The sequence below is a fragment of the Oncorhynchus mykiss genome, chromosome 3, assembly GCF_013265735.2.
Source record: "Oncorhynchus mykiss isolate Arlee chromosome 3, USDA_OmykA_1.1, whole genome shotgun sequence".
NCBI lineage: Eukaryota > Metazoa > Chordata > Actinopteri > Salmoniformes > Salmonidae > Oncorhynchus > Oncorhynchus mykiss.
Window position 1 is genome coordinate 42441554 of NC_048567.1, and position 26363 is coordinate 42467916.

Here is a 26363-nt window from a genome sequence, read left to right on the forward strand (position 1 = left end):
ATACGACCCACCCAGCTCCCTCAAGACGTTGCCATGGGCTTGGCTCTGAATGTACAGAGAGACACTGTATCTAATTGGTATCCGTTGAACATCTGACTCATGTATCCAGATAGTGCCATAATTTTTTATTTAAAGGCCCAATGCAGCCATTTTTATATAAACAAATCATTTCTGGGTTACAATTAGGAACTGTAATAGATTACTATTAAAATGGGAGAAAATAACTTTCTAGCAAACAAAATATTTCTCATACCAGAATTTTGCTAGGACTGTCTGGTTGGGAGTGGTCTGAGTGGGGAGGTGAAAACTGAAAACTAGCTGTTATTGGCAGAGAGGTTTGGAACTCTCTTTGTTATTGGTCTATTAACCAATTTACCGCATGGTGATGTAACCATGGAAATCCGAACGTACTGCCCATGCAACTTGCTGATTAAAACGGTCCTGTGTAAATTGTATTTTCAACCAACAACTATTAGGAAATGACACTGGTTGTCACGTTCTGACCTTAGTTCCTTTTTTGTCTTTATTTTAGTTGGTCAGGGCGTGAGTTGGGGTGGGAATTCTGTTGTTTTTCTATGTTTTGTTCTGTTATATTTCTGTGTTTGACCAAGTATGGTTCTCAGAGGCAGGTGTCAGTTGTTGTCACTGATTGGGAGCCATATTTAGGTAGCCTGTTTTCTATTGTGTCTTGTGGGTGGTTGTATCCTGTGTTAGTGTTTTCACCATACGGGACTGTTTTGGTGGTTTGTTTGTACTTTTGTTATTTTGTTCAGTGTTCTGTTGATTTATTAAATATATCATTATGGACTTACCACACTGCACATTGGTCTGCTCCTTGCTACTCCTCCTCTGAAGAGGAATTCCGTTCCACTGGTCAAATCTTTTCAGACTTTCAGTGTTAGTTTCATCAGCTGTTGTACAAAATGATATAAAATACAGGGAAAACTCCATTTTGACTGCACTGGGTCTTTAATCCTTAAAGTATGCTCAGTCAAATTCATACTGACGCCATCAAATATTAGCATTGTCAACAAATGGAAACTTTTGTCTGGCTCAACTTGGTCATTGCATTTCTGTTTTGAACATCAGAGGCTATATTATTTTAATATTGGTTCCTCTCCCTGACTATTATGGTTGAGCACTGTCTGACTTGGCATTAGCAGTTAAACAGCATCATACTCAAAATATGCCTTTTTTGTGGTTTATGCCATAACCCTTCTTTTTCAGATGGTACGTTTTAGAGTCTGGTTACGAGGTATGTCCACGGCCAGTCAAGGTCAAAGATACGATTGATGCGTTTTCAAGGCACAATTATCTTTAGTGTTCCATTTCAGTAAAAAAATATGCAGCTACAGTGCATTCGGAAAGTGTTCAGACCCCTACACTTTTTCCACATTTTGTTACGTTACAGCCTCATTCTAAAATCTATTAAATTGTTTCCCCCCTCACTCTGCACACAATATCCCATAATGACAAAGCAAAAACAGGTTTAGAATTTTGTGCAAATTTCTAAAATAAAAAACTTAAATATTTACACTGCTACAAACAGTGCATTCGGAAAGTGTTCAGACCCCTTCACTTTTTCCACATTGTGACTTTAAAGCCTTATTCTAAAATGTATTAAATTGTTTTTCCCTCAATCTTCACACAATACCCCATAATGACAAAGCAAAAACTTCTCAAAAATAAGAAATGGATATGCAGTGGGCAGAACAAGTATTTGATAACCTGCAAAATCGGCAGTGTTTCTTACAAAGCATGTAGAGGTCTGTAATTTATCATAGATACACTTCAACTGTGAGAGACGGAATCTAAAACAAAAATCCAGAAAATCACATTGTATGAATTTTAAGTAATTAGCATTTTATTGCATGACATAAGTATTTGATACATCAGAAAAGCAGAACTTAATATTTGGTACAGGAACCTTTGTTTGCAATTACAGAGATATGTTTCCTGTAGTTCTTGACCAGGTTTGCACACACTGCAGCAGGGATTTTGGCCCACTCCTCCATACAGACCTTCTCCAGTTCCTTCAGGTTTCGGGGCTGTCGCTGGGCAGCTCCCTCCAAAGATTTTATTTGGGGTTCAGGTCTGGAGACTGGCTAGGCCACTCCAGGACCTTGAGATGCTTCTTACGGAGCCACTCCTTAGTTGCCCTGGCTGTGTGTTTCGGGTCGTTGTCACACTGGAAGATCCAGCCACGACCCATCTTCATTGCTCTTACTGAGGGAAGGAGGTTGTTGGCCAAGATCTCGTGATACATGGCCCCATCCATCCTCCCCTCAATATGGTGCAGTCGTCCTATCCCCTTTGCAGAAAAGCATCCCCAAAGAATGATGTTTCCACCTCCATGCTTCACGGTTGGAATGGTGTTCTTGGGGTTGTACTCATCCTTCTTCTTCCTCCAAACACGGCGAGTGGAGTTTAGACCAAAAAGCTCTTTTTGTCTAATCAGACCACGTGACCTTCTCCCATTCCTCCTCTGGATCGTCCAGATGGTCATTGGCAAACTTCAGACAGGCCTGGACATGCGCTGGCTTGAGCAGGGGGACCTTGCGTGCGCTACAGGATTTTAATCCATGGCGGCGTAGTGTGTTACTAATGGTTTTCTTTGAGACCGTGGTCCCAGCTCTCTTCAGGTAATTGACCAGGTCCTGCCGTGTAGTTCTGGGCTGATCCCTCACCTTCCTCATGATCATTGATGCCCCACGAGGTGAGATCTTGCATGGAGCCCCAGACCGAGGGTGATTGACCGTCATCTTGAACTACTTCCATTTTCAAATAATTGCGCCAACAGTTGTTGCCTTCTCACCGAGCTGCTTACCTATTGTCCTGTAGCCCATCCCAGCCTTGTGCAGGTCTACAATTTTATCCCTGATGTCTTTACACAGCTCTCTGGTCTTGGCCATTGTGGAGAGGTTGGAGTCTGTTTGAGTGTGTGGACAGGTGTCTTTTATCCAGGTAACGAGTTCAAACAGGTGCAGTTAATACAGGTAATGAGTGGAGAACAGGAGGGCTTCTTACAGAAAAACTAACAGGTCTGTGAGAGCCGGAATTCTTACTGGTTGGTAGGTGATCAAATACTTATGTCACGCAATAAAATGAAAATTAATTATTTAAAAATCATACAATGTGATTTTCTGTATTTTTGTTTTAGATTTCGTCTCTCACAGTTGAAGTGTACCTATGATAAAAATTACAGACCTCTACAGGCTTTGTAAGTAGGAAAACCCGCAAAATCGTCAGTGTATTAAATACTTGTTCTCCCCACTGTATTACATTTACATAACGTGCTTCGGTCATCAAGTGGAAGATGTCGCCGGAGGCTAGGGCTGCCATCTTATCGGCTCTTAGCCAACCATGCTATTTTGTTTGTTTTTCTGCGTTGTTTGTAACTTTAGTACATAATGTTGCTGCTACCATCTCTCATGAAAAAAAGAGCTTCTGGACATCAGAATTGGGATTACTCACCTCACATTAGATGAGGAGTTATTCTTCAATGAGTCGGATGTGAGGGACATGTTACGGACACCTGACCAGGCCCAAATGAAAACGTAGGTTTCGCAGAAAGAGATCAGGATGCACTGTGAGGATCAGGAGATGAGTGGCTAATCTGCCCTTGCCGTCCGTTCTGCTAGCTAACTTTCAGGAAAATAAATGGGACTAATTGAAAGCACGTATATCCTACCAAAGGGACATTCAAATCTGTAATATATTTTGTTTCACCGAGTCGTGGCTGAACAACGACATTAAGAACATACAGCTGGCAGGTTATACACTCTATCGGCAGGACTGAACAGCAGCCTCTGGTAAGACGCGAGGCGGGGGCCTATGCATATTTGTAAACAATAGCTGGTGCACGATATCTAAGGAAGTCTCAGGGTTTTGCTCGCCTGAGGTAGATTATCTCATGATAAGCTATAGACCACACTATCTACCTAGAGAGTTTCGTAGCTGTCTACATACCACTACAGACCAAGGCTGCACTAAAACCGCACTTAATGAGTTGTTTTCCGCACTAAGCAAACAGGAAAACGCACATCTAGTGGCCGGGGACTTTAATGCAGGGAACTTAAATCAGTTTTACCTCATTTTCTATCAGCATGTTAAATGTGCAACCAGAGGGAAAAAAAGATCTAGACCACCTTTACTCCACACACAGAGACACATGCAAAGCTCTCCCTCGCCCTCCATTTGGCAAATCTGACCATAACTCTATCCTCCTGATTCCTGCTTACAAGCAACAATTTAAACAGGAAGTACTAGTGACTCGGTCTATAAAAAAGTGGTCAGGTGAAGCAGATGCTAAACAACAGGACTGTTTTGCTAGCACAGACTGGAATATGTTCCAGGATTCTTCCGATGGCATTGAGGAGTACACCACATCAGTCACTGGCTTTATCAATAAGTGCATCGAGGACATTGTGCCCACAATAACTACGTACATACCCCAACAAGAAGCCATGGATTACAGGCAACATTCGCACTGAGCTAAAGGGTAGAGCTGCAGGTTTCAATCAGCGGGACTCTAACCCGGAAGTTTATACGAAATCCCAGTATGCCCTCCGACGAACCATCAAACAGGAAAAGCGTCAATACAGGACTAAGATCAAATCGTACTACATCGGCTCCTAATCTCGTCAGATGGGGCAGGGCTTGCAAACTATTACAGACTACAAAGGGAGGCACAGCCGAGAGCTGCCCAGTGACACGAGCCTACCAGACGAGCTAAATAACTTCTATGCTCGCTTCGATGCAAGTAACACTGAAACATGCATGAGAGAATCCGCTGTTCTGGACAACTGTGTGATCATGCTCTCCACAGCCGATGTGAGTAAGACCTTTGAACAGGATAACATTCACAAGGCCGCTGGGTCAGACGGATTACCAGAACGTGTACCCCGAGCATGCACTGACCAACTGGCAAGTGTCTTCACTGACATTTTCAACCTCTCCCTATCTGAGTCTGTAATACCAACATGTTTCAAGCAAACCACCATAGTGTTCTTGGACACAGGGACTAAGGTAACCTGCCTAAATGACTACCGACCCATAGCACTCACGTCTGTAGCCATGAAATGCTTTGAAAGGTTGGTCATGGCTCACATCAACATCATCAACACCATCATCCCAGAAACCCTAGACCCACTCCAATTTGCATATTGCACCAACAGATCCACAGATGATGCAATCTCTATTGCACTCCATGCTGCCGTTTCCACCTGGACAAAAGGAACACCTATGTGAGAATGCTATTCATTGACTCAGTGTTCAACACCATAGTGCCCTCAAAGCTCATCACGAAGCTAAGAACCCTGGGACTAAACACCTCCCTCTGCAACTGGATCCTGGACTTCCTGAAGTTCCTGACGTGGTAAGGGTAGGTAGAAACACATCCGCCACGCTGATCCTCAACACGGGGGCCCCTCAAGGTTGCGTGTTCAGTCCCCTCCTGTACTCCCTGTTCACTCATGACTGCATGGCCAGGCATTACTCCAACACCATCATTAAGTTTGACAACAATGAAACAGCCTATAGGGAGTAGGTCAGTGACCTGACCTTGGGGTACAAGGACAACTACCTCTCCCTCAACGTGATCAAGACGAAGGATATTATTGTGGACTACAGGAAAAGGAGGACTGAGCATGGGGCTGTAGTGGAGCAGGTTGAGAGCTTCAGGTTCCTTGGCATCAACATCACCAACAAACTAACATGGTCCAAGTCAGGACACTGAAAATATTTGGCATGGGTCCTCAGATCCTCACAAGGTTTTACAGCTGCATCATCGAGAGCATCCTGACGGGTTGCATCACTGCCTGGTATGGCAACTGCTCGGCCTCCGACCGCAAGGCACTACAGAGGGTAGTGCGTATGGTCCAGTACATCACTGGGGCCAAGCTTCCTGCCATCCAGGACCTCTATACCAGGCGAAGTCAGAGGAAGGCCCTACATTTATTTAGATTGGGTTCAAGTCCGGGCTCTGGCTGGGCCAATCAAGAACATTGAGACTTGTCCCAAAGCCACTCCTGTATTGTCTTGGCTGTGTACTTAGGGTCATTGTCCTGTTGGAATGTGAACCTTCACCCCAGTCTGAGGTTCAGAGGGCATAGGTTTTCATCAAGGTTTTCTCTGTTCTTCACTCCGTTCATCTTTCCCTCGATCCTGACTAGTCTCCCAGTCCCTGCCATTGAAAAACATTCCCACAGCATGATGCTGCCACCACCATGCTTCACTGTATGGATGGTGCCAGGTCTCCTCCAGCCATGACGCTTGGCATTCAGGCCAAAGAGTTCAATCTTGGTTTCATCAGACCAGAGAATCTTGTTTCTCATGGTCTGAGAGTCTTTTAGGTGCCTTTTAGCAACTCCAAGCGGGCTATCATGTGCCTTTTACTGAGGAGTGGCTTCTGGCTTCCGTCTCGCCACTCTACCATAAAGGCCTGATTGGTGGAGTGCTGCAGAGATGGTTGTCCTTCTGGAAGGTTTTCCCATCACCACACAGGAACTCTGGAGCTCTGACAGAGTGAACATTGGGTTCGTGGTCTCCTCCCTGACCAAGGCCCTTCTCCACAATTACTTAGTTTGGCTCTAGGAAGAGTCTTGGTGGTTCCAAACTACTTCCATTTAAGAATTATGGAGACCACTGTGTTCTTGGAGACCTTCAATGCAATAGACATTTTTTGGTAGCCTTCCCCAGATCTGTGCCTCAATACAATCCTCTTGGAGCTCAATCAAATCCAATCAAATGTATTTATATAGCCCTTCGTACATCAGCTGATATCTCAAAGTGCTGTACAGAAACCCAGCCTAAAACCCCAAACAGCAAGCAATGCAGGTGTAGAAGCACGGTGGCTAGGAAAAACTCCCTAGAAAGGCCAAAACCTAGGAAGAAACCTAGAGAGGAACCAGGCTATGTTAAATGGACAATTCCTTCGACCTCATGGTTTGGTTTTTGCTCTGACATGCACTGTCAACTGTAGGACATTATACAGACAGGTGTGTGCCTATCCAAACATGTCCCGTTGAATTTACCACAGGTGGACTCCAATCATGTTGTAGAAACATCTCAAGGATGATCAATGAAAACAGGATGCACCTGAGTTCAATCAGCAGATTGATCAGGCCAGTGATTGTCTCTGGCCACCTCCCAGTTAGGCAGAGTGATGAGCTCTACAGCAGAGCCTCACAACTCATTCGCTGGTTGATAACTGTTTTCTGCCCCACGTCATTTCCGGACACAACTTGTGGACTTGTTTACATGCTGCTGAGCTGTTTCTTGCTAATGTTACTTTGCTACCTGCCAAGTTGACGTTTTTTACCGTTTTATGTTGACATTTTTTCCCTCGCTCAACTATTTTCATTAAACTTACTCACCCTAAGTGCTTTATCTGGAAATGGTTCTACACGACCTCCACCAGCTGAAGCTAAGTAGTAACATTAACATTATGCCTTCTAATTGCAGTCACTGTACTAATAATATACAAGAAAACGATCGCCTTGTAGTGAGGATAGCCGTGCTACAAGCCCAGCTTCAGACGCAATCGTTAGGCAAGGGCAATTTAAGTGTAGGAAAGGATGAAACAGTGTTGGTGTCACCAATAAGTACAGATAGTAGTATAAATCCCCTCGCAGTCCCCGCAGCCGGACAATTTTCTCATGGCTTCTGGAAGGAAATGCCATTGGAATGCTCAACCGGTGTAGCTCATTCAGCCAACAGCAACTTTCAACCTAGTTCTCCCCATTAAGCAACGAGTCGGAGTCAGAGGCCGAGCCTTCTCTGGTCTCTCCTCCACCCGTTACGGGGTCTGAGATGCCGAACCCTCCCACCATTAGCTCTGACAAATTGAAAACCCTAGTCATTGAGGACTCCATTACCCACAGTATTAGACTTAAAAATAATCATCCAGTGATCATACACTGTTTACCAGGGGGCAGGGCTACCGACGTTAAGGCCAACCTGAAGATGGTGCTGACTAAGGCTAAAAATGGCGAGTGTAGCAAGTATAGGGATATTGTTATCCACGTTGGCCCCAACCTTGTTAGGATGAAACAGTCAGAGGTCACAAAGGGCAACATAGCTTCAGCGTGTAAATCAGCTAGAAAGATGTGTCGGCATCGAGTGATTGTCTCTGGCCACCTCCCAGTTAGGCAGAGTGATGAGCTCTACAGCAGAGCCTCACAACTCATTCGCTGGTTGATAACTGTTTTCTGCCCCTCCCAAAATATAACATTTGTAGATAATTGGCTCTCTTTCTGGGACACCCACAAGCAGGACCAAGCCTGGCCTGCTGAGGAGTGACGGACTCCATCCTAGCTGGAGGGGTGCTCTCATTTTATCTATGAACATAGACAGGGCTCTAACTCCTCTAGCTCCACAATGAGATAGGGTGCAGGCCAGGGTGCAGGCCAGGCAGCAGGCTGTTAGCCAGCCTGCCAGCTTAGTGGAGTCGGCACAGTCAGTGTAGTCAGTTCAGCTATCCCCATTGAGATCGTGTCTGTGCCTCGATCTAGGTTGGGCAAAACTCAACATGGCGGAGTTCGCTTTAGCAATCTCACTGGAATTAAGACCTGCTCCATTCCTGTCATTATTGAAAGAGATTGTGATATCTCTCATCTCAAAATAGGGCTACTTAATGTTAGATCCCTCACTTCCAAGGCAGTCATAATCAATGAACTAATCACTGATCATAATATTGAAGTGATTGGCTTGACTAAAACATGGCTTAAGCCTGATGAATTTACTGTGTTAAATGAGGCCTCTCCTCCTGGTTACCTCTCCTCCCCCGCGCATCCCGCAAAGGCAGAGGTGTTGCTAACATTTACAATACCAAATTTCAATTTACAAAAAAAAAAGACTGCGTTTTCATCTTTAAGCTTCTGGTCATGAAATCTATGCAGCCTACTCAATCAGTTTTTATAGCTACTGTTTACAGGCCTCCTGGACCACATACAGCGTTCCTCACTGAGTTCCCTGAACTCCTATTATGGCAGATAATATTAACATTTTTGGTGACTTTAATATTCACTTGGAAACGTCCACAGACCCACTCTAAAAGCCTTTCGGAGCCATCATCGACTCAGTGGGGTTTGTCCAAAATTTCTAAGGACCTACTCATTGCAACAGTCATACTCTGGACCTAGTTTTGTCCCGTGGAATAAATATTGTGGCTCTTTATGTTTTTCCTCATAATCCTGGACTATCGGACCACCATTTTTATTATGTTTGCAATCGCAACAAATAATCTGCTCAGACCCCAACCAAGGATCATCAAAAGCTGTGCTATAAATTCTCAAACATCCCAAAGATTCCTAGATGCCCTTCCAGATGGAAGTCTTCCGACTAGCTTGGAAAGACAGTAACGTGCAGTATCGAAGAGCCCTCACTGCTGCTCGATCATCCTATTTTTAAAACTTAATTGAGGAAAATAAGAACAATCCAAAATGTATTTTGACACCTTCGCAAAGCTAACTATAAAGCAGCATTCCCCAAGAGAGAATGGCTTTCACTTCAGCAGTGATAAATTCATGAACCTCTTTGATGAAAAGATCATGATCATTAGAAAGCAAATGACAGACTCCTCTTTAAATCTGTGTAATTTTCCAAAGCTCAGTTGTCCTGAGTGCACACCACTTCCAGGACCTAGAATCAAGGGAGAGACTCAAGTTTTTAATCCTGTAACTCTTGACGCATTGATGAAAATAGTCATGGCCTCTAAACCTTCAAGCTGCGTACTGGACCCTATTCCAACTAAACTACTGAAAGAGCTGCTTCCTGTGCTTGGCCCTCCTATGTTGAACATAATAAACAGCTCTCTGTCCACAGGATGTGTACCAAACTCACTAAAAGTGGCAGTAATAAAGCCTCTCTTGAAAAAGCCAAACCTTGAACCAGAAAATTTTAAAAAACTATCTCCCATTCCTCTCAAAGATTTTAGAAAAAGCTGTTGCGCAGTAACAATATCCTTCCTGTTTGGCCCTGTCCGGGGGTGTCCTCCGATGGGGCCACAGTGCCTCCTGACTCAGCCTCCAGTATTTATGCTGCAGTAGTTTATGTGTCGGGGGGCTAGGGTCAGTTTGTTATATCTGGAGTACTTCTCCTGTCCTATTCGGTGTCCTGTGTGAATTTAAGTGTGCTCTCTCTAATTCTCTCTTTCTCTCTTTCTTTCTCTCGGAGGAGGACCTGAGCCCTAGAACCATGCCCCAGGACTACCTGACATGATGACTCCTTGCTGTCCCCAGTCCACCTGGCCGTGCTGCTGCTCCAGTTATTATTATTGGACCATGCTGGTCATTTATGAACATTTGAACATCTTGGCCATGTTCTGTTATAATCTCCACCCGGCACAGCCAGAAGAGGACTGGCCACCCCACATAGCCTGGTTCCTCTCTAGGTTTCTTCCTAGGTTTTGGCCTTTCTAGGGAGTTTTTCCTAGCCACCGTGCTTCTACACCTGCATTGCTTGCTGTTTGGGGTTTTAGGCTGGGTTTCTGTACAGCACTTTGAGATATCAGCTGATGTGCGAAGGGCTATTTAAATAAATTTGATTTGAACTCACTGCCTTCCTGAAGACAAACAATACATATACGAAACGCTTCAGTCTGGTTTTAGACCCCATCATAGCACTGAGACTGCACTTGTGAAGGTGGTAAATTACCTTTTAATAGCATCAGATCAAGGCTCTGCATCTGTCTTCGTGCTCCTAGACCTTACGGCTGCTTTTAATACCATTGATCACCACATTCTTTTGGAGAGATTGGAAACCCAAATTGATCTACACGGACAAGTTCTGACCTGGTTTAGATTTTATCTGACGGAAAGATATCAGTTTGTCTCTGTGGATGGTTTGTCCTCTGACAAATCAAATGTAAATTTTGGTGTTCCTCAAGGTTCCGTTTTAGGACCACTATTGTTTTCACTGTATATTTACCTCTTGGTGATGTCATTCGGAAACATAATGTTAACTTTCACTGCTATGCGGACGATACACAGCTGTAAAATTTTGATGAAACATGGTGAAGGCCCAAAATTGCCCTCCCTGGTAGACTGTGTTTCAGATGTAAGGAAGTAGATGGCGGCAATTTTGTTAACTTTTAAACTCAGGCAAAACAGAGATGCTAGTTCTAGGTTCCAAGAAACAAGTATTACTTCAGTACTAGCCTCTCTACACTGGCTTCTTAGGGCTGATTTCAAGGTTTTACTGCTATCCTACAAAGCATTACATGGGCTTGCTCCTACCTAATCTTTGTGATTTGGTCCTGCCGTACATACCTACACATACACTATGGTCACAAGATGCAGGCCTCCTTATTGTCCCTAGAATTTCTAAACAAACAGCTGGAGGCAGGGATTTCTCCTATAGAGCTCAATTTTTATGGAATGGTCTCGCTATCCATGTGAGAGATGCAGACTCAGTCTCGACCTTTAAGTGTTTATTGAAGACTCATCTCTTCAGTAGGTCGTATGATTGAGTGTAGTCTGGTCCAGGGGTGTGAAGGTGAACAGAAAGGCACTGGACCGACGAACCGCACTGGCTGTCTCTGCCTGGCCAGTTCCCCTCTCTCGAATGGGATTCTCTGCCTCTAACCCATTACGGGAGCTGAGTCGCTGGCTTACTGGTGCTCTTCCATGCTGTCCCTAGGAGGGGTGCGACACTTGAGTGGGTTGAGTCACTGACGTTATCTTCCTGTGCCCCCCCCCCGGGTTCGTGCCGTGGGGGAGATCTTGTGAGCTATACTCAGCCTTGTTCTCAGGGTGGTAAGTTGGTGGTTTGAAGATATACCTCTAGTGGTGTGGATGCTGTGCTTTGGCAAAGTGGGTGGGGTTATCTCTCCCTGGTTGGTCCTGTCCGGGGGTATCGTTGGACGGGACCACGGTGTCTCCCGACCTCTCCTGTCTCAGCCTCCAGTATTTATGCTGCAATAGTTTGTGTCGGGGGTTAGGGTCTGTCTGTTATATCTGGAGTATTTCTCCTGTCTTATCAGGTGTGTGAATTTAAATATGCTCTCTCTCTCTCTCGAATTCTAAATGATCGGCTATGAAAAGCGAACTGACATTTACTCCTGAGGTGCTGACCTGTTGCACCCTCTAAATTTGACCCCGCTGGTCATCTATGAACATTTGAACATATTGGCCATGTACTGTTATAATCTTCACCCCTCAAAGCCTGGTTCTTCTCTAGGTGTCTTTCTAGGTTCCTGCCTTTATAGGGAGTTTTTTCCTAGCCATCGTGATTCTACATCTGCATTGCTTGCTGTTTGGGGTTTTAGGCTGGGTTTTTGTATAGCACTTTGTGACATTGGCCGATGTAAAAAGGGCTTCATAAATACATTTGATTGATTTAATTTTTAGTCTCATAGCAAAGGGTCTGAATACTTATGTAAATATATATATATATATATATATATATATATATATATATTTTAAATTTTTTATTGCAAACATTTTTAAAAACCTGTTTTCACTGTCATTATGGGGTATTGTGTGTAGATTGATGAGGAAAAACATTTGTTTAATCCATTTTAGAATAAGGCTGTAACGTAACAAAATGTGACCGACCGACTCGATTTGGTCTTATTAGAAAACATTTGAAAAGGTGTTTTTTACTTTGGATAAAAGTAGAGACTCAGAGTTACAAAATGGTATTTCATACGCTATAGTTGAGGTACAATGGGAAAGTAATTCTGCTTTGAAAGTTGATAAACTTGTAACATCACTTTAGAGAAAATGGCCCTTGAATGTTTTGGTACCTACTGGAGAGCTCTTCATTGTCTACACCCATTCAGCATCATTCACAACCTCTTAAGTTTAGCCCCACACATCTCTTAAATTATTCACATGTGAGGCTATGTGCTAAACAATCAAAGATTTCAAGACTAAAGGCTGGCTTATACTGTGGATGTGTTCCTAAATTTAATCTGGAGTTGCTGGCTAAACAATGAACCATAATCCCAACTCATAACGTTACTACCCTTCGTGAATCTGCTGGTAGCTAATCAACCATGTTCAATGTTAGCTGGCTAACATTAGGCTATAACTAGCCATGCAAATGGCTCTGAGATATTAATAATATTACTACACAGATCATACACGTAACTTTAGCTAGCTAGCCAGCCAGCTAATGTTAGCTAGTTAGCTAACAATACACTTTAATTTGAAATGAAAACTACTTTCTGGGAAAATTAGAAATGTGTAATATCTGAAATGGTAGCTAGCTAGACTATCTTACCGTATACATGGATGGACGCTTCTCCCTCTCTGTCATGGATACCATGGTTGCCCTTAGTTTGAAGATGTAATCCGGAGACAGGTGTTTTATACAACAGCCTTCTGTGTGTTCTCTTTTCGAATCCATCTGCATATTTGCAATCAAACGGCAGAATTTTCATCATCTCCTTAGCTATCACACTCTATTTCCACTGATTTCTGGTCCTCCAGAAAGTGGAGATCAAAACTTATGCAGTTCTACTACGTGATATCTTTCAAAAAAGCTGCGTTAGAATGGAATACCTACACATACTGACCAGCTCATGTTATAGACAGAAGTGTGCTACATGACAGACCAATCGGAACTCAACTCTTGGCATATCCAGTCCACTCATGTCTAGCGGGAAGGTTGCTGACTTTTTCCGTGGCTAAACCTACTAGGCTCATAATTTAACAATTTTATTCATATTTACAGATGGTATACAAGTTTGCTATTAAGGCACATGAAAGTTACAGAAGGCATTTCTGACCCAAAATGCATTTTGATTAAAGAAGGTTTACGATAAAATGGCACTCCTGTGAAGCAGTGACGCGCGACATACATCGTTTCCTGAAACGAGTCACAAATGTGGAAAAAGAGAAGGGGTCTGAATACTTTCCGAATGCACTGTACATAAGTAAGGAAAAGTTTGATTTTGGTTAACCTTAAATCTTTGAACATAGTTTCTCCTCTGTCCTTAAGGATTTCACATTTGGGTGATCAAACTAAAAGGGCATGGGGAACTGCAGTTCCATCCGGTCTGTAATCTTATCATCTCCCTTAACAACAACACACACACAAACACATACACACAAACCTATACACCTATCCACATAGAACACACATAAGGGTCCAATGGAGGGGCAACAGATTGCCAGTGGCTGATGTAGGTTCTCAGAGTAGTGCAGGTTCACTAACTGTCTCCTGCCACTCTATCAGGCTGACTTGCTGCTGAATCACACTCCTCTTCACCCTGGGCTGACAGAGAGGGATCACACACTCCGCATCCATCTATATTCCTCACCAAACATTGCTGCTTTCTCACCTTTCTTCTGTATCGACTAAATGTTCCATTATAAGATATATGGATAATTTATGTTTCTGTCTGTATCTGCTGCTCTCTAGTGGTGTATCTTCAGACCTACACATTTAAAGCTGTGAGACAATGATTTATGTCGCAATTTTGAATATCAAATAACAGAAATTGAGAAATATAATAATGTATATATTGAGTACAATGATGATTCTTACAGATCCCCAATTACTTACCAATAGCCAGCATCAGTTCACTGACTTGATTCCCTGAATTGGCCAAGGTCTCCATAAAAAGCAAGCCTCAGTCAATGGCAAGACTATGTCCTTCCTATGAAATAAATAGAGAGGATAAAATAGTATATGAGTGAATATGAGTGGGAAAATGCATTGCTGTCACGTGGTGACCATTGTGAAAGTACAGTACAATGTGTATAGGTTTGTGGGATGGGAGAGGGATGATTATGTCAGAATGGTCATCATATAGGAATGCTGTCAATATCCCCGTAGGACATATGTATGACTCCCTACAGTCTCCCTATAGTCTGTGTGAATGTGTTTGTGTGCTGTTACATGTACAGTGTATGTGGGTGTGTTTTGAGGGTGGGTGCAAGTCTGACTATGCAAGAGTGTGTACATGTATTTGTGTGTGTGTGTTGTTGTATACAGTGAGTACAGTGCCTGTAATGTCACCTGGCGCAGCTCTGAAATGTCCCCCTTGTTCCCTAGTAGAACCCTCACGATGGAACCTGGGATACAGTGCTTCTCCAGCTCCCTAAGCCACAGCTGGGACCTTATGAAGCTCTCCTAAATACACACACCCACCCGTGCGCACACACACACGAGTGCACTTAAACATACACACACACACACACAGGACATGCATTTGGTATAAGCAATCTACATCCAGTGTGTGTTTGTGTGCATTTGTGCATGTGCGTGTTAGTTTTACCTGTTTGCTGATATCGTACACCACCAGTGCATCGTGGGCTCCTCCGGATTATCCCAGATCTCAAAGCGAAGTGTGACATCATTCAGACATACCACCTGGGTGAGGTAGGCACCTGGGGGGGACAGAATATACTGTGACACCAGGTAGAATAAAGACATACAGTAACCTACCCTATGAGGCAACTTTCTTCAACCAGATCTCTAAGGTAGAGCCCAGTGACAGTATTAAAATGTTACTGAAACGTATATACCACACCCCCTAATACATACAGGAAATTATAAGCAGTTACTTTGGCAACCTTGTGAAATAACTACATTTTTAGCAAAACAGCATAGCAAAACATTTTCATGACAAAAATATACCAGAGAGACAACTTAGCTTGTGGTTTTGAAATAAGATACTACTACGGTATATGAAAAAACAAGTTCCAGAAAAATGCAAAAATTGCACAGCTGAAAGAAAATGCCAGGCGAATATGGACATAGCTTTGGCCACATAGCACTATGACCATAATGCTGAAATAGCCATTAATATGATACCGATACAATTGCAGCAACCATAGTACTACCAATGACAGTTTTATATCACGTATGTGTACTCACAGTCTACGGTGGGTAAAGTGCACTTAAACTCATCCTTATTGAATTGTAAGTCAAGTCCTGGCCTCTCTGTTACTGGTACAGACAAAGCCAGCAAGTCAAGGAATGGAATATATGGTGTTGTAGTTTTAGCTTAAAGAACTCACAAGCACACAAGTAGGCACAAGTTAATGTGAAGCCAGGAAAGAATGTGCAGAATTTTGATGGTTTGTCTCTCTAATTTAGCTGATTGTAGGTGAAGATCAAACCAAAGACCAGCCTTGGAGAGCAGACCACAATATGAATTCATTGTACATACCCCACACCAACTAGGCTGTACAAGAATAAAGCCAAAGAAAATTCTGATATCACCTGAAGAAACACTAAAGAAAGAAGTCAAGCTAAAGACAATACTAGTGTTAAATAAAAAACAAGACCTTGTTTCCCAGAGACAAAGAGAGAGCAGCTACAAGTGCAGTATGGGCGAGTGGGTGTGTCAAAAAGGAATGTAGTGGGTGTGTGGAAAGGAGTGGGTGTGTCAAAAGGAAAGTAGTGGGCGTGTGGATGAGAGTGGGTGTGTCAAAAAGTAAATAGTGGGCATGTGGAAAGGAGTGGGTGTGTCGTAGTGCTCCGCTATAGACGTTTTGATTTCGTGTTTTTTTCTTCCGTTTCTTACCACCCAACTACCATACATTTGAACTACCATATCATGAGAGTTTGGACTTCTGCTTGAGTCTGAGACATATTTCAATGTTAGTTTTACACAAATAATTGTTCAGTTATAAAACTGACATTTATTTTTATTTTTATTAAAAGCATTTATGATCGGTGTACTGTGGCTTCATGCGTTGTATGCTTGTGCTTACTGTGACTGTCACCCTGATATTGGCTACTACAGTGGTTTCTTAATTAAAAGTTTTGAGCTTATGCCGCGTCTATTTGAGGTAGAGAGTACAGAAACAAGCAAGGGTGAAAACCGGGAGAACTGGAAAAAGGAGAATAACAAAAGGAGTATGGGGAAAAACACACTGATTGACTTGACTAAACATACAAGAGAAACTGTCACGGAGAGACAGGAAACACAGGGATAAATACACTGGGGAAAATAAGCAACACCTGGAAGGGGTGGAGACAATCACAGGAACAGGTGAAACAGATCAGGGCGTGACAATAATAGGACACGTGCTGCAAGCTTGTCATTTTTACTTATTACATTTTTTTGTAAGATTTTATTTGATCTTTTTAGACAATACAAAACATACACATACAAACGACAATTACATCACACCTGCCCAGACCCGCCTTCTCACACCCCTATCTCCAGCACCTGCATCACTCTCCACCACATGGCCTCAAACTGCACCATTTTGTTTCTCTCCTATTGTAAAGTGTAGTACTCTAAAGTTATACGTTTCTAACTCAATATCACAGACCAGATGTACCCTAATGAAAAATGCATCAACCCCTACAAATATATTAATTTATTATAATCAACATAATAATTCAAACAAAAGTAGCTGTAGCGAGAGGAGAGACTGCATGCTAAAGACAATCAGAAAGAATGTCTCTTTAACCCTGCATTATAATATAACTTTTTTGAACGAAAGCCAGGAATGAGTGAGTCACTCAGCCCTATGCTGTTCCAGCTTCTGTTGCCTATTTGAGTGTTCATTTAATATCCTACTTATTCTATCATTACCAAGCCTCGTGCAACTGCAAAATGTCAGATAAAGCAATTTCACAAATCCAGCTATTTTTAAACTTTGCAGTGCTGTATTAAAGGCTTTACTTTTTTTTTCATAGAACAACCTTTCTGATATTACTTCAGCTTTATTTAGTCTGGTTTACACTGTTCCAAACGGTCAGATAAAGTATTCTGTAATCTAACAGCACCTGTTTGTCATGCAACAGTATCTCTTGCACTTTTGACAATGATTTTACATGAGGCCTAATTCACATGATATGCCTAAAATACTTATATCCACATGGCTAATAAATCATCTAAATGTTCCTTTCAATTATTGAATTAACCTATATCATGTATTTTTTTTAAAATGATTTATTACATTTACTTGTGGAATGTTACCGAATAGATAACACTGATAGAAAGTATAATCTGGTGGCATTGGTAGAGAGAACCATGGTGGTGGCAGCATCATGCTATGGGGATTTTTTTCAGCGGTAGGGACTGGGAGACGAGTCAGGATCAAGAGAAAGATGAACGGAGCAAAGTACAGAGAGATCCTTGATGAAAACCTGCTCCAGAGCGCTCAGGACCTCAGACTGGGGCGAAGGTTCACCTTCCAACAACCCTAAGCACACAGCCAAGACAATGCAGGAGTGGCTTCGGGACAAGTCTCTGAATGAGAGCCCAGAGCCCAGACTTGAATCCGATCTAACATCTCTGTAGAGACCTGAAAATAGCTGTGCATCGACGCTCCCCATCCAGCCTGACAGAGCTTGAGAGGATCTGCAGATAACAATGGGAGAAACTCCCCAAATACAGGTGTGCCAAGCTTGTTTTGAATTCTTATGTAAATGTGATATTTCAGGTTTATTTTTTTATAAATTTGACAAAATGTATAAAAACCTAATTTGCTTTGGCATTATGAGGTATTGTGTGAAGATTTATGAGGGGAGAAAACTATTGCATCCATTTTAGAATAAGGCTGTAACAGGTTAACAAAATGTGGAAAAAGTTTCAGAATGCACTGTATTACAACAATGAAGGATGTTTCAATGTGAAATACAAAAAACAAGTGAGTCAGTTGACTGCCCCCCTGGGAACAGACATCAATGCAATGTGTGCCCAGTGGGTGGTTACTACTATATTGCTGATTATACAAAAATGTGTATACAACCATCAGCAAACCTCATACACTTGCATGTCCTGCAGGAATGTATGGCCTGATTGTTTTATGTGGTTTGTTATGAAAGATTTTTATAAAACCCAATATTGGCCTGAAGGACAATGTGTGGTTTTACCCTGTAAAACAGGTATGTTGATATTGCATTGGAATTCTATCAAAATCATTAAACAAAAAAACCTATTTTTGCCAACGTAGTGAAACAAGTCGGAGTTTTTTAATGGGCAACCCTGTGTCAACTCAGTGAAGCCTCTCAAGTCTAGATATCTCTCAGGTTTGTTGCAAGACATGTGACCAGCACCAGAGGAAGGCATTGCTTGTAGGCCAAGTCAATTTATGAGCCTAACGTTTTGAGGGATTTCCAAGTTTATGGACAGTGTTACAGATTCCAAAAACTTGAACTACATTTCTAAATATGCTATTGTCTGGGTTGTATTGCTTCTATGATCAATTCAATGAGTTTAATTGACTTCCTATAGTGATAATAGTCAAATAAGGCAACATGGATCAACAATTAGGCAACAGTTTGGCTTATGGAGGAACAACCATGACTCAATAGAATTTAAAGGGATACTTCAGGATTTTGGCTATGATTCTGACGTTTTTGTCTCTGTGTCCAGTATGAAATACGTTAGAGGTAGTTTTGCGAGTTAATGCTAACTAAACTTAGCAATTGCACTAGCACTAGTGAACAGCTTCCTTCAAACTGCACGCATATATATAATTTTTTTAATCAATGTGTTCATCAGGGCTGCAGTGGAGGGGGTCAAAAGCTTCAAGTTCCTCAGCATGGAAATCCTTGACAACCTGAAATGGTCCCTTCACACAGACAGCATAGTGAAGAAGGCGCAACAACGCCTCTTCAACCTCAGGAGGCCGAAGACATTTGGCTTGGCCCCTAAGACCCCACAAACTTCTACAGATGCACCATTGAAAGCATCATGTCGGGCTGTGTCATTGCCTGGTACGGCAAATGCATCGTCTGCAACCGCAGGACTCTCCAGAGGGTGGTGCAGTCAGCCCAACGAATCACCAGGGGCACACTTCCTGCCCTCCAGGATATCTACAGCACCCGGTGTAACAGGAAGGCCAAGAAGACCATCAAGGATCTCAGCCACCCGTACCATGGCCTGTTCACCCCGCTACCATCTAAAAGACGAAGACAGTTCAAGTGCATCAAAGCTGGGACCGAGAGACTGAGAAACTGCTTCACTACTAGCTTCACCAGTACCCTGCCCTGATCCTTAGTCACTGTTCTAGCCGGTTACCACCCGGTACCCCACCCTGCACCTTAGAGACTGCTGCCCTATGTACATGGAGCCATTGAACACTGGTCACTTTAATAATGTTTACATACTGTTTCACCCACTTTATATGTATATACTGTATCTAGTCATGGCTCATTCTATAGAACTTTACATTTTTCTGAATTAGGTGTGTATTTGTTTTATTTATTGCTAGGTATTACTGCACAGTTGGAGCTACAAACACAAGCAATTTGCTGCACCTGCACTAACATCTGAAAATCTGTGTATGCGACCAATAAAGGTTGATTTGATTGATTTGATATGACTGGGGAAGTAGATAAAGGGCCTCATTGACAAAATCCTGAAGTATCCCTTTAAGTTACAATATTACCATATTTTGTTTATGGCTAGTCTACAATCTTGAAGAGCACATTATATAATTCCAAATAAATACAAATAGGCCTAACCCAATCACTGTTGAAATACTTCATAGTTAATTAATTTAATGGACATGGAGGGAAAGAAAATATAATAATATTCTATAGAACATCGTTTTCACAACAAATGGGAGCTTTTGAACATAAGTGGATCAAATATAATGTTATTGTTGTGAAATATGCATAGCCATTTGTCATAGTCCTTGCCTTTAAGACGTACACGACAAGGTTTTGTTTTAGCGCTCAAAACTCATCATTAAAAATAGTGACGAGGGTGTGAGAGACTGCTGTCGTCCCATGGCAATTTGGTCGCTGCCTGCATGAGCCCCGGAAATTGAATTTGCGTCACACCCGCCATACGAAGCCTTTCATATCAAGCATGCATTTACTTTAAAGGCTGCTCTGGCAACATCGCGTCTCTGTCCAAAGCGGGTTAACCAAGTGGATTTACAAAGATACAATTAAAAATAGTAAAAAAAAAAAAAAAAAAATGAATTTTTATGTTTAAAACAAATCTTACATAGCCTATTAAATTATTTGGATTCCATATCTTAATAGATATATTGCCAGTCAATTTATCTTTATTATGCGTGTTTCCATGGTACTCAACTATTTGTGATTTCCTCTGGGCAGTTCACGTGTTACAAATGGGCGGATTCGATACAAACGACTGCAACGTTTGTTAGAAATGTCCAATTTAGCGTTTGGATAGAAACCTCACAGGAAGAGGTCTTGAAGACGGATGTAACCCAATGACCAATGTCGCGAGTGGTAACGAACGGTTGCCCAGTCATTTGTGATTTGACAAATGTTTCTCCCAACATTGTGACAGGCTAGTTGTATTTTCTTTCCTTGAGACGTGCTTTGGATTCCTCTTCTACCTTCAACGATTTGGACCAGTAGCCTAATTACCGGGCAGAAACCAAGACATGGGGACTCAGGGCATAGGACGTAAAAGAAATCCCATTAAGGACAGGTCGACGGCCGAGGATGATACCCTTAATCTCATTGCAAGAGAGGTACTTGTTTTATTTTTTTATTAGAAAACTATACGGAAGTGGGAAGTAGCCTATATTTTTCACACAGTTACTGGTGAGATCAGTAGAACCAATGTCCACTTGACAGTATTCATATTATTTCACCCTCATCTTTTTCCCTCACCTTTCGCCAAGCTGGCAGGAATATATTTTGATATATTCTAAATGTTGTTGTGTTACAGCCTAAATTCAAAATTGCTATCTATCTACACACAATGTATTAAATTAGATATTTCTGTAGTATTCACACCCCTTTGCCAAGACACTAAATTGAGCTCCGGTGCATCCAATGTCCTCCAATATATACTAAATTATGAAAATACTATGTAATGTCTCAAACTAGATCTATCTTACCACTATTTTTTATTTAACATTTATTTAACTAGGCAAGTCTGTTAATAATTTAAAAAAAGCATATTTCTTATTGGTTAGAGTGTTGGGCCAGTAACCAAAAGGTTGCTAGAGCAAATCCCTGAGCTGACAAGGTAAAAATCTGTCGTTCTGCCCCTGAACAAGGCAGTTCCTAGGCCATCATTGTAAATAAGAATTTGTTCCTAACTGACTTGCCTAGTTAAATAAAATGTACAATTACGGCCTACTCCGGCCAAACCGGACAAAGCTGGGCCGATTGTGCACCGCCCTATGGGACTCCCAATCATGGCCGGATGTGTTACAGCCTGGATTCAAACCATGTACTATAGTGATGTCTCTTGTGAGGAGATGCAGTGCTTTAGATGGCTGTGCCACTTGGGAGCCCCACTATTGTGTTCTGGATTTTAGAAGAAAGTTCACTGTTGAACCAACATTTGAATGGACTATGATCAAGACATGCGGCTCGAACCATTGGTTTTCTTACAGGACTATCAACACCAATGAATATATAATTTTATCCATTGGTCAAAACATTTGTTTTTGGATTGGACACCCTACATACGGTGACTTTCTGAGGGTGCCAAATGCACACTCTTTCTAGTTCTTAAATGGTCATATCATCATGCTGTGCCGAGCCGACCATCTTAAGACACTTTTGGTAATACAGCTCAGGCAGTTTTTAGAAGTATACTTCACCAGTGTGGTCCCTCTAATAGAATGGGACCTGCAATGCACCACGGTTAGAAATGCCACTATTGAATAGAAGGAAGTGTGGTCTGTTCAGACTCGTACCGGATGTTGCATGAACTTTGTATCTCACCTCACACACCAGACTCACTCTAGTGTCTGCTGCTTCATCATCACCCTTGGCAAGTCTGTAGCAGTTGGCTATTTGAACGTTTTACTTTTCTGGTATCAAGTTAGCAGACTTTATGTACTTTACAGTCTGGGGGTATTTGTCTGGAGTTGCACATTCCTGCAGTTTAGTCATAGTTGCTTCCTGTAGTCAATGTGCAGTGGGCAGAACGTGCTGTGGAAGTTGCTAGTTGTGTTTTAGGGTTTTGATTTTTTAAAAGTTTGTCAAGTGGCAGTTCCCTATAGCTGCCTTTGCACATTTCCTGAGTTATGGTTTGGTTAAAAACAATTGTCATTGGACTGTTTGCTGTTGGAAGGTAGCTTGGTGTAGTTTCAGGACAGTTGGCTAAATGCACTATACTATAACTGCTAGTCAGTAAAGAGAAAAACAGTGCCCTTTTAAGTGCAGATTGGGTTGAGTCCCACACTGGCAGCCCCTCTGACAGGATGGTCTGTCAGTCTGGATGTGCTGGCCGATTCTGCTAAAAAGGCTTTAAAAATAGAAAGGCCCTGAAATATCAGCTGTTACTGCACACTGCATTCAAAGTGGGTCTGTCGTGGGGGATAGGCCATGCCGATTAATCGGTCAACCTCTAATTCTTATAACCTGACGATCAGAGGCAGTTGATCTGAATTAAGCTTCTATTTGTATGCCATTAATAATAGGGATCTTATGGCTGCACCAGAGTTACTCGTATGAACCATTCAAAACATATCCCACATGAGCAGGTGGTAATATTCTATGGACGACAAATAGCGTGCCCACTATGTTTTCAATACAAGAAACTCTGAAGTATTATTCAGACCAAAGGTTGGGATATGGGAATGAAGCAGTCCATCAGCAATTACATGTTCGACACAGATAGTGTCCTCACAATTGAGTCTTGGAATAGTACCCAGTGTTGATTTGTAATGAGGCACAGACTCCATCTTTGAATTAGTATGGATGTAGAGGGATTTACCTCATACATTCGATACACAAAACAGCGTCTTAACACTTGCTGAGGGGACACTCAAACAATCTTTTGGTAGTTTAAATTTTTAATTTTGTAAATACTGTCCCAAAAATGTTTGCATGTTAACAGCCAAGTTTAAGATATAGCACTTACCTGCTGTATTTCTGCCTGCATGAGTGACACCCTTTGTGTCATATGATTGTATTCACAGTGGACTAATGGAGAAAAAAAAAATCATTTTAAGTGCACTGTTTGTCAGGTAAATAGTTTGGGATCATCTTTGGCAAGAGGGCTTACTGCTTTTGTAGTGGAACCACATGTCTTTTAATTTTTTTTAAACAATAAGCTAATTGTCCTGGGCGCAAGCCCATATGAGTGTCCATTGTTTGTGTAATGCCATTGTGCACATTTCTAAGGCATTTGGTTTGTTTTTAAAAGTAGCTAGAACTCTTTCTACTGCCATTGGAGCTTCCAGAAGAAATTATCTCCGCAACGTGTTTTCTGTCATGGGTGCCACCGTGTGCTCATGTTCAATGTAGCCTATTCTGTGATCAACTCATTTCTTGACCGCAATGGCTCCCTGTAAAATCCACATACTCTAGGGACCATGGTTAGACATCAAGTACTAGCTTCATGTGATTCATTTCCAGAATTCAGACCCTGAATTAAGATTTGAATGTTCTAAATGGGGGGGGTAGCAAAAGCTACAATTAGTCACATTGTGATCTTGTTTATCTGTCTGCATAGGTGTCCTACAACCTGCAGTTGTAGTTAAATAGTGAAAAGTGTGAACATGGTCTGAGTAATCTGAATGCATGTATGTTGAAAACCTGTTTTACTACTGTCAGTGAGGATATATGGATTATGTCTGTAGAAGGCGAAAGCTTTAGTGTAGGTTGAATAACCACTGGATAACCCACTAGGTATGCCTTTCTAAGTGATAGTGAGGGAAGATGAAACTATTGAAACACCGAGTGTCAAATAAGTTCCCATTCGTTCCTGCTGCTCCTGCGTGACACTTCCTTTACAAACCGGCATGTCTTGGATTGCTGTATCATCTTTGCAGGAACACCATTCACGAGAATGGTGGATGGAAATATAGACGCAGGGCCTCTGACCAGGCCAGTGTCTGTATCGGTGCTGATGGCTGTCAAGTATTCTGTTGACGTTGGTGTGTTTTGTCTGAGTGCGGTTGGGAGACAAATTTAAGCCGCGGATTAAGTTGCCAGGTCAGCGTTAAGTGACAGCCTGAGGGGCAGTGTAGCGATGAGGGGGTGAATCAAGTGTTAAGAGAGGATTAGTCTGGGACTCTGAAGCAAGGAGGGGCACAACACACCGTCTTCCTTAATCTGACTGTCATCAATGGGACAGGCCAGATAATTGGCAGTCCTACACATGTGCGTAGGCACACCACACACATGCATGCAGTCACGTACACATGCACACACAGATAATGGCAGATTTATTTCAAAACTGCATACCTATGGACAATCAGGCTAAATTATGAAGCAATTTAACAATGAGATGTCATTTCACTCCTGTTTAAACTCCAGCATTTCCAAATCTATTAGTTTAGCTAAAAGAATGCCAAATAAAGAAGCAGACTGAGGCTCACACAAACATGCAGATGCAAACATTAGTACTTCAAACATTTCCTCCATATGTTGAGACATGGACGAGTGGGTTCGGTTAGCCTAACCTGCTCTGACCCCTGAAAAGGGAAGTCTCCATATATGGAGGCACTGTGCGTTAGCTTCCTCTTGGTGACGTCACACACAGGACCCGTAGAGATTATCACAAACGCCTTCCTGTTGATTTGCTTCTACTGGGCTCCCTCCCAAGCACAGTTCATTGGTCAAAATCTCTTAATGCTTGTGTTGATTGGTTTGTAGGAAGGAAGAAACAAGTCAAGAATAAGCAGTACTGTCAGTGCTGTAGAGGAAATTGTGTCATATTGCCTAATCAATCCCCTCATCATTACAAACCATGGCATATGAAATGTTGACTTGCTGCACACAGTGGCTGATTGAATTTGACCTCTATGTAGGACAAGGATTTTAAGATGAGGGAAGATTATTATTATTTTATGAGCATGGCCTTATTTCTATTACAGCATATTGGATGACTGTCATTCATATTCAATTCACCCAACTCAATTTAATATTGACAGGTTTAAGCTACTTCATGATACTACAATTTTCCCAATACAGCTTTGCACACTCTTGCATGCATCTAGCTGATCTAGGGTGTACTCAACAGTTACAAAAGAGTTTGTTAAATCTTTCTTAATCAGCAGAATGAATACACCCCTGATCACATGCAAAAACAGTTCACTTTCATAGAAGCCACATCAATAGCATGATCACTCGTTGTATATACATTTGAAGTCAGAAGTTTACATACACTTAGATTGGAGTCATTAAAACTCATTTTTCAACCACTCCACAAATGTCTTGTTATCCTAACCGACTTGCTATAGTTTGTTATCTACTTTGTGCATGACACAAGTAATTTTTCCAACAATTGTTTACAGACAGATTATTTCACTTATAATTCACTGTATCACAATTCCAGTGGGTCAGTAGTTTACATACTTAGTTGACAGTGCCTTTAAACAGCTTGGAAAATTCCAGAAAATGATTTCATGGCTTTAGAAGCTTCTGATAGACTACATCCACAGTTACACCTCCAATTGACTCAAATGATGTTGATTAGCCTATCTTCAAACTCAGTGCCTCTTTGCTTGACATCAAAAGAAATCAGCCAAGACCTCAGAAAAAAATGG

At 42.0% G+C, this 26363-nt stretch overlaps 1 protein-coding gene and 1 long non-coding RNA gene across 4 annotated transcripts in view; one reads left to right on the forward strand and one right to left on the reverse strand.

The window, feature by feature from the left end:
- Positions 1 to 13570: 13570 nt before the first annotated feature.
- Positions 13571 to 16153, reverse strand: LOC110520683. The gene is made up of 5 exons (XR_005039884.1): positions 15832 to 16153; positions 15230 to 15341; positions 14971 to 15127; positions 14515 to 14608; positions 13571 to 14223 (listed from the first exon to the last, which is right to left on the reverse strand). It is a non-coding gene; the product is annotated as an uncharacterized LOC110520683 (long non-coding RNA).
- Positions 16154 to 19983: 3830 nt separating this feature from the next.
- LOC110519988 (leucine-rich repeat flightless-interacting protein 2) overlaps positions 19984 to 26363 on the forward strand; it is a 72618-nt gene continuing 66238 nt past the window's right edge. Inside the window, exon 1 of one of the 3 annotated variants that reach the window (XM_036974114.1) lies at positions 19984 to 21377. In XM_036974114.1, the coding sequence (XP_036830009.1) occupies positions 21288 to 21377 (90 nt within the window). In that variant the 5' untranslated portion in view covers positions 19984 to 21287. The remainder of the gene's footprint in view (positions 21378 to 26363) is intronic. The other 2 variants (XM_036974113.1, XM_021596926.2) reach the window with 2 other exon arrangements.